This window comes from Pimephales promelas, chromosome 7 (assembly GCF_988280905.1).
Source record: "Pimephales promelas chromosome 7, fPimPro1.hap1.1, whole genome shotgun sequence".
In the NCBI taxonomy this organism is placed as follows: domain Eukaryota; kingdom Metazoa; phylum Chordata; class Actinopteri; order Cypriniformes; family Leuciscidae; genus Pimephales; species Pimephales promelas.
The window spans coordinates 9,858,453-9,868,379 of NC_142775.1; the positions used below are offsets into that span (position 1 = coordinate 9,858,453).

Sequence of the window (9,927 nt, forward strand, 5' to 3'; positions counted from 1 at the left end):
TAAACAATATTCGATATCCATGATCGAGTAGCCTATGTCCCTGTATGAGTTTTTGTCCTTTACATATCATTTCATAGTTAAGAAATGTTACACACAGTGCTTTTTCCCCAAATAACAGCAGTAGCCTATATGCAAATGTGTGAAGTATTGAAACTGATTGTATTCTGCAGTTGAATAAATAAGTTAATATAAAAAACGTACATTTACATCAGTAGACTATGGAGTACCGCAAGGATCGGTTTTAGGCCCTCTGCTATTCTCAATATATATGCTGCCACTTGGTAATATTATAAGAAAACATGGAATTAATTTCCACTGTTACGCTGACGACACTCAATTATATATTTCATCACGACCAGATGAAAACACTAACTCATCTAAAATGACAGAGTGTCTCAAAGATATAAAATGCTGGATGACGCGTAATTTCCTGCTATTAAATTCAGATAAAACGGAGGTATTACTTATTGGTCCAAAAAACTACTCACAAAACCTCTCACAATACAACTTTAATATAGACGGATGTCCTGTTACTTTATCCACTACAGTAAAAGACCTGGGTGTTATACTAGACCGCAACTTGTAGTTCGAAAATCATATTTCATATGTTACAAGAACAGCCTTTTTCCACCTTAGAAACATTGCTAAGCTACGTAACATGCTATCTATTTCTGATGCTGAAAAATTAGTTCACGCATTCATGACCTCGAGACTAGATTACTGTAATGCTTTATTAGCTGGTTGTCCTGCATCCTCAATGCAAGCTACAGTTAGTACAAAATGCAGCTGCTAGAGTTCTTACTAGGTCAAGAAAATATGATCATATAACACCGATTTTATCATCTCTACACTGGTTACCTATTAAGTTCCGCATCAACTACAAAATACTACTACTGACCTATAAAGCCCTAAATGGTTTAACTCCTATGTACTTAACGGACCTTCTTTCGCCCTACAATCCACTGTGTTCCTTAAGATCACTAAATTCAAGGCTTCTGGTCATTCCTAGGATATCGAAGTCCAGTAAAGGAGGGAGGGCGTTCTCGCATTTAGCTCCAAAACTCTGGAATGGCCTTCCCGATACGGTCCAAGCCTCTGACTCGCTCACACAGTTTAAAACTAGATTAAAGACGCTTCTCTTTAGTCAAGCATTCACATAATGCTTACCTTTTAGTCGTCTGTTATGCCATACGGAACCGTTTGCCACTGAAACTGCTTAACGCACCAGTGGGGCTCGACAACCTTTCAGACAAACGGGTCGGCGCGTATGGTTGGGTTGCGGAGAGTTCAGGTTACGGAGAGTTTGTGAGATTTCTAACACCGACTCCTATATAACGGAAATCATTATGAACATCAGCTATGCTAATTATTTCCCATCTGCCTTTCTGCTGTTATCTCGGGACGCTTGTCCCGAGAAAAATGGCGTTCGTCAGGTCCAGTTTTGTGTCCAGCCTCTCACGGGGATTTCGGATGCCCCAACGCCTGTGATGAGACGACTCAACGCCTGTGAAGAGACGACTCAATGCCTGCGATATGTTATGGCGCCGTTTTATTCATAAACAATATTTATATTTAATATTTATATTTAAACAATATGAATGTAAGCCAGAGGAGAACTGGCCCCCGACTGAGCCTGGGTTCTCCCAAGGTTTTTTCTCCATCCAATCTGATGGAGTTTTGGTTCCTTGCCACTGTCGCCTTGCTTTTCGCTTGCTTTGGGCTTGCTCAGTTGGGATTATTTAGTGTTTAGCAATGTTGTTGATCCTGTGTTGTGCTACTTTCATGTTATCAGTGTGAAGCTGCTTTGATACAATCTGTATTGTGAAAAGCGCTATATAAATAAATGTGACTTGACTTGACTTGACATTTTTAACACAGTCTCATCCCAAGACGTCATATAACTGACGTCTTGGGACGTCTTTTGACCATACGTCAACATCTGCCGTTTTAGGGTACCCTTTAACGTCAGTTACATGAGGATCCTGGGACGTCATACAACTGACGCTTTACCTTTAATGTCAGTTAGGTGACGGGGTAGGTTTAGGGTTAGGTTCAGGTCTGGGGTAGGGTTAGGATCCGAAAACGGCATCTAACCGACGTTAAAGGGTACCCTAAAACGGCGGATGTTGACGTATGGTCAAAAGACGTCCCAAGACGTCAAATTATATGACGTCTTGGGATGAGACTGCGCTGACATTTTAGACATTTAGTTTCTGACGACAATGAATCAGTCTTTTTAAACGAAACAGCTGATTTAAAGATTAAATGCTGGTCACTCAATGTCGATCCCCACCATATTTCGTCATTAGTAATTTGTACCCACCACTTTTGGAAATATTGAGGAACAGATTTACCTACTACAGATAAAACATCTCCAGTTATCTAGCAGAGCGTTCATTTAGTTCGCTCTTAATTAAGAGATCTAGCTAATTGTTAAATTTGATGTTTTTGAAATCAAGCTGAGCACTATTTGCCACTGCTGTCAGTTTCATGGATACAGTTCTCTTGTGTCTCGCGCAATCTTCACTCAGACGCGCACTGCGCGCACTTCAATCTACCGCCGTTGCAGAGACTCTCTATTCATTCCGATTTATATAGAGACATTTATTGGCTATCTAAAGGCAGCCCCGTCGCTAATGAATTTCCTGAGCGGGACGCACACACGCAAACAAAGTGGGCAATTAAAGAGACAGCTTCACCTATGCGTGTTACGATCGCGAAAGGACACAACCAATTCAATGCATTAAACACAGGGCTTGACATTAACACCCGCCAACCCGCCAAATGCGGGTGGATTTCACCCGTGGCGGGTAACACAGTCACTCCTACTAGCCACTTTGGCGTGTTGAAAAATTGTAGCCTTGTCAAAAGACATTTGACATAACAAACGAATTGCAATTAGAGAAGATTAAACTCGCGGACTGGCCGTCGGACTGAAGGCTGTTTTCGTCTGCGTTTAATTATCAACTTAATGTGATAATATAGCAATCTTTTTTAAAAGCAGGGGAATCCAGAACATGGGCGTGTCTCACGTTCTCCTGCAGTGCCGCTGCGCGAGGGTGCACGCGACAAATATGACATCCAGACTTTTGTAAAACAATCATCACACACGACTGGTCGCATGAACACACACATCAACACAGCGTTCAGTCAGTTCGTAATTTTGGAAAGCAAAAAAGTTAATGTCGAGCCCTAATTAAACATAATACTGAAATAAATTATGATGTGAAAAATCGTGTTAATGGATTTAGTTTGTGTAACCTATTATTTGTATGAGTGTGAAATCCGTCCGTGTTTCTTTTGTTGGCAAAATCTCGTTTACATGTGTGCTAATAAAAAATTAATTTGAGGGTGCTTTCATTTTTAAGCACCCCCGTAGAACCAGGAAAGGAAGATTCTAGGATTTTCCTTTTAGGGGGGCTAAGCCTCCAATAAAAATAAAAAAAATAAAAAAACAAGGTACAGGTTTAATTTAGGGTCTAATGCTTACTTTCATTACCATGCAATTGCAGGGTTTTATAATTACTGTAGTCCTGAATTTGAGCTGTGACAACTAGGGGGGTTCGGGGTTTCCCCGAAAAAACTTTGAATTCTCTGAACTATTATGTGCATTTTAAGATGTTTTGAAGGCAATTTTTTTTTTTTGGATAAAAAAACAGTGGGCAGCTGATTATTTTTCTCTCCTCATCAGCATCACACTCTTTTTCTCTTTGTTTTTCTCTTGTCCTGTCTCTTCCCCTCCTAAAGTTGAGCTTTGACTGATAATAGGCTTTTCATTTTTGTCTGACAGTGAAGAAAGTAAACATAGGGTCAACTGGTTGATTTTGCCTATAATCATTTTCTCAGACGTGTTCATTTACTGAAAACTATTAAAGGTAACTAAGTTTATCAAATTAATTCACATTAAATGCTATACACATTCATTATTGATGTTATGCCTTATCACATATTTGTATATGTGCACTGGAAGCATCATCACCAAAACAAATTCCTTGTGTGTGCAAGCACACTTGGGATAAAACTCTGATGCCTAATACAGGGCTGTAGACAGGGCTTTATAATCAAAGAGGTCCTACATTTGAGGTGGAGGTTTGGGGGTTACATTTTTTAATCTCTTATATGTGCATTTCAAGACGTTTGAAGACCAAAAAAGTTTAGGAAATAGCTTTAAAACTATGTCAGTAGACTATTTGTCAATATTTGCTCTCTCCTCATCTCCATCGTCCTTTCTTTTTTTTTTCAGTCTCCTCATCGTCATCGTGCCCTTTCTCTTCCCCTCCTAAAGCTGAGCTTTTTTTATTTACTAAATGCTACAATTTGTATTATATTTTCAATATGTACACATTCATTATTAATCCTGTACCTAACATGATGAAAACAGCTTTGTTAATGTTTCTTGTCCCCTCACAATGACAAAAAAAACGAATTATTGCATTAGGCTGACGTTACATGCCTAATTTCAGTTCAAAAGGGCAAAATTAGACATAACTATATTAGTTTTCCTAATTATTTTCTGTCATTCGTTTAACATTTATGACCTCAAAAAACTGTCAAATATATAACGTTATAAGTTTAGCTACTTATCTCTTATTACATCTTATCTCGCACTTGCCCGTGCACTGAAGCGTCGAGTCATGCTGCTAAAATTCGTGCTCAGCGTCTGTGAATGTTAAGCCCGCCTACTTCGATTTGATTGGTCATCTCAAATATTCTGACATTGACGAGCAGTGACAGCCCAATGGGCTCAGATGAACACACACACACACTTTCCTCTCATTTTGACGCGCTCTCTGCTCGGCGTCACTGCGGATTTAAGATGAAGAACGCGCTGAATCTGATTAAAACAAGACTGAAGTGAACACGAATTTGTGTAGCATATTAATCACACATTTTTAGGGGGGCTAGGCATAAATTTAGGGGGGCTGAAGCCCCTGGAACCAGGCCTGCTCAAATGAGCGAGTGTAAGCCTACTTTACATGAAAAAAGTACACCTTTCACAGTTTTAAAAGATTATTTTATTTTAGCTGTTATAAGAAAATTAAATACAAGTGAGCACCGCCGCGTTTGTCGAACACTAATTCCGCCCTACAAAGGCAAAGTGCAGTAACTACGCAAACAAAGAAACGGAGAAAAGGGGCTTTACATTTTTATCCAAGCCAGTTAAACATGTTATGGGCAGATTATGTGGTAATGCATCTCTGAAACGGGACATAATTTGACCCAGATATTTTTTCACAAGACAGAACACATGTTATAAAGCCCATTACAAGTCTTAACTCAATTTTGACCAAATGTGTAGTTACTGCGCTTTGCCTTGGTGCCAGAATAAAACCCGTTATGGACATGGCATTTGCAGTCAAAAATTTAAATATAAATTCTCAGAAAAAGCATTATTACCAATATATTGAAATCTGTTTCTGTTTATCCATGCTACTCTCTTAAAGGAGTCCAGACATTAGAAAAATATCAGTCTAGAGACTAGATTTATTTTGTCTGGATCAGGAAGGGTACAAGTGATTTCAAAACATTTCAGCCGGTTCTAATTTGCTTTTGGATGCTGTAAACATGTTTAGCTAAACTGTCACTTGAGTTTATCACCTTGTTTATTGTTGTTTATGCAATTAAATATGTTTTTCATGTTATGCTGAGCTTACACCAAAGGATTTTCACAGTCCCAGACTAAAGATCGGCAGTCTTTAGGAATCTTACTGGAGTCTCGGCGCGCTCCCGTCGTCTCGATCGTTAAATGTGAGGTGATAATCTGCAGTCGGCGACCTGATTTATGTCAGTCTTTCTCTAGTCTTTCATATCAAACATGTTTGATATTATCGTAAGTCCTAGCGTAGTCCCAGTGACATAAAACAATCAACAACCAATAAAATGGAGGTTGGCGTGTCCACCTCTCACTCCAGAGACACAAGTTCGAGACCCACTCGTGGCAGCTGACTCACGGAGCCGGCTGGATGTGATGGTGATTACACATTGTTTCCTGATATTGACTTTTTTCCTTACCAGAAAAGTTTTTATATCTACTAGGGCTGGGCGATATGGAGCAAAAAATTATAGTTTGATGTATGATAGAAAGCAGAACTTGGGTAAATCTATAGCCGTAGCCTATTTTCCGCACTTAAGGCGCACCTTCAATGAATGACCTATTTTAGAACATTTTTCATATATAGGGCGCACCGGATTATAAGGCACATAAGATACTACAGTCAGATGTTTGACTGGGTTTACGTTATGCGCTAAAGGGAATGTAAGTTAGCGAGTGCGCGGCGCCAGAGGTGAGGCGTTTATTTAATAAGCATGAGTGCGCTGGGGCGGGCATGTAACTTACATTCACAGCCTGATCCTATAATCAATGTGCGGCGGCTCGCTGACAGCAACAGCTGGCTGTTTTGAATGAGATGACCCGGTTACTGTGAACGGGGAGCACTTTATGAACATTCTGTGACGCGCGAGCAGCGCCAGGGACAGTGTGTCTGTTAAGAGTGAGCGCTCGTGAACGGGAGACACACATAACCTGATTTATACGAGGTTGAACTGGCCGTGTGACAAAGCGGGCATAAGATGGACACGAGCACGAGTTCGCGGGCGAATTTACAACTGATCAACTGGTCAACTAACCAGTTGATCCATATACAAGGCGCTCCAGAATATAAGGTGCGGAAAATACGGTATAGGGCCTATATATTTTTTTTCTATTAATTTGCTGCTATTATGTGCAGTTGAGTGAACAATACAGGTTTATTGTGCGTGTCACATAAGGTGTAGGCTACTTCTGCTGCTTGCAAACGGACTCTTCTGAGGAGACAGTGGATTTCCAAATGTGTTGCTCTGATTCCAATGCACGAATACACTGCAGGCTCACTCTCGCTCGTATCCAAGGTAAATCATCAACACTATCATCCCTTAGAAGTGTTTTATTTAACTGAATTCATCACAATAAGCTAAGACACATGCGCAGGATACTTTACTTCCTGAACAAGTGCGCGCCCTAATCCGTTTTGCTTTCACATTCACGCAACCGCGGCACTAGAATTATGGGAGGAATTTGGTGGGAAGCTAAAATAATCTAGTTGTAGTCTTGTAAATAGTGTCACTACAAGATTCAGTGTTTGTAAAATCTTTAGTCTGAGACTAAAAACTCTGAACCCAAAGTCTTTAGATGTGAGCTGATAATCTTATAAAGTCTTTTCTAAATCTTTTCAAAGTCTTTTGGTGTACGCCCGGCATTAAGCGTTGAATGCATTTTATCCAAGCACACAATTTGAAAAGACTCAAACAGACACAGAAACACAGACAGAGTTAAAGACTAGATTTATTTTGTCTCTATCAGGAAGGGTACAAGTGATTTCAAAACATTTCAGCTGGTTCTAATTTGATTTTTTGGATGTTGTGAACATGTTTAGCTAAACTGTCACTCAAGTTTAGTGTTTTTTTTTTTTTTATGCAAGATTCTTTTCCAAAATTGACAATTTCTGGCTATACTTCTAATATTTTATTTTATTTATTGTTCACTCAGGGTTAATCTAATTTAACTATTTGTGGCTTGAATGTATGTTTTGAATATAGCTATGTTCCACTGCTCTTTACTTAGTGCTCTGTAATTAGAGCCTGCTGAAAGGCAATTCAGCTGATTTAATTTGATTTACATGTGAAATGCAAATCCTGTCTGCAGTGTGGCCTTTCTGCAGTTGTTTATGTTATTTCTTAGTTTTATTGATCCAAAATATTTTAATACATTTTCTGCTATATCTTTGTGTAATCTTCTACACATCGTGGCTTTACAATGTTAAAGCCCCGCCCCCTCCCCAACCCCACACATGGTTTGACTATTAGTCAACTATAGGGAAGACTTGACGATTCTGATTCGTCTGTGAAAATCATTAGTCGGGGTCCGGGGACACCCCAAGTGAACAGGATTCTGGAAAATGTGTTGTCTATCACGTGTCATGTCATTCAGTGCTAGAGAGCCGCTCTGCACTGGGCTGCAAAAATGTATGTCTAAGGTGTGTTGAGTGTTTTCGTGTGTGGTTTCGCTTTCGGTAACTTACAGCGACGAAGCTATATAAGCTGAGTGTCAGGTTTTAGATAACTAATTCTCAGAGCTGCTTCCATTAGTACATGTGATTTAAATTCACCCAGATATAAAAGCTGCTGATATTATTTTGGTCAGTCACTAAGGTTACTGGTAAGAGAACACAGACTTGACTCCTGTTACATGTTTATACAGACAGTATTCAATACGCTACTGTAAGTTGCTGTTTAAACAGGAAATTTCGAGATTCACACCTGTAAGTAAATGTGGGTGTCGATTCCAAAAACTAACAGTGTGAGCGTAGCCTAGAACTTGTTATATTTGAAAATATACATGGCAACTGTATCACCGAATCACCTACATGTACCCAACTATTGGTGGTGGTGGGGGGGGGATTTAAAATTATTTTATAGGCCTGTGTGTCAGTCTTACCTTCTATAGAGGCAGCAGGTGAAGCCAACACAACCACCAACAACTGAATCATCTTACTGCTCAACATTATAGACCTAAAGAAAAACAGACATTATCACTTACATTATCACTGACCTAAAAGAAAACAATCAGCAAAACAGGTCAATCTTATATACATATTATAGATCAGTTTGAATGTCCGCTGAGGACAGTGCTATTCAATGCATTTTTCTGTTGCGTCGCCGTCTTATAAGGTGTTTAAAGTAAAAAATAATGTCCTTGTTTACAACCTTGTTCCAGATCAATTTTTCCATGCATTATGCAATTTTGTGGCAGTGTCCATCAAAAGCCAGACTGAAGAGAGGCAGAGAAACAACGGAGCCCATACACCACAACACCAGGGCCCGTATTCATAAAGAATCCTAATGCAAAGAGTAGCTCCTACTGACAAAATTCTAAGAAAATTCTTAGAAATGTGGGCGTTTACTCTTAAATTTAAAGAAAAAATCCTAGTAAAGAAAAAAATAATTCAGAAAGCATCTTAACCCTTAAAATAAGTCTAAAGGTAAAAATTGTTAGGTGTATGGATGAGGACTTTAAAGAGGCTTAAAAATTTCTTTAGCAGAGGAGAAAATGGCAGAAAGATGAAGAGCGAGAAGAAATGTGTTGCAGACAATAGATGACAGTGAGTTAAAAAGCTATAGATGAGATTGTGCAGGGATCATGTTTGTGACAGATCTTATTACAGACACGCTAATATCTCAGACACAGCGCAGGAATGCCATAATGCCAGAAATGTAAGTAATCATTACATAAGAATTTTAGCAAATGGGAAAATGCAATAAAGCAGCAGTGATTTGGGTCTGTCACAACCTTCTGTAAGCAGTGATCAAAAAAAAAATTACAGCACTTTGAGAACCTCTTATTGTGTCACAGTTCATTTCGTTTCCACTGGACATTCCCACCTTGCAGGCGCAAAAAAACTCCATTTATGAATATACAGTAGGTGGACAATCAGAATGTCGAAATCCACAGCGTCAAAAATAAACCAGCCATATTTCAAAGTCGGTTGAGAAATGACCACCAGGTGGCGCAAAGAGACATTTGGCGAAAGCAAAACATAGTTATGTAAAAGTAGCCTACATTTTAAATAGAATAGCTTTAACTAGAATATAAACTTTTATAGGAGAACATTTTATTAATCAAAAGTTAAAATAGGCCTACCTCGCAGTCAGCGAAATTAAATTGGGTACTTTCAATGACGCTATTGAGAAATGAGAGACTTAAGAGCGCTTCTCTCTCGCGTGCGCACACTGACTGCTGAACAACCGAACTTCTGGGCTTTTCTCAGTGAGAAAAGTTGTGGTCGAGTGGTAGAACGTTGGTTCAATCATTTTGATGACACTGTTTCAAATCCCACATAAACATGTATTAAAATTACCTTACATTTCCATTTTACATTAAGGAACAAATCT

General features: G+C 39.1%; 1 protein-coding gene across 4 annotated transcripts in view; it reads right to left on the reverse strand.

Annotated features, from left to right (window-relative positions):
* LOC120459776 (activin receptor type-1) overlaps positions 1-9,927 on the reverse strand; it is a 97,796-nt gene that overhangs the window by 56,842 nt on the left and 31,027 nt on the right. For all 4 annotated transcript variants that reach the window (XM_089133038.1, XM_089133039.1, XM_089133040.1 and 1 more), the window contains one exon: positions 8,474-8,547. In XM_089133038.1, the coding sequence (XP_088989164.1) occupies positions 8,474-8,547 (74 nt within the window). The remainder of the gene's footprint in view (positions 1-8,473; positions 8,548-9,927) is intronic.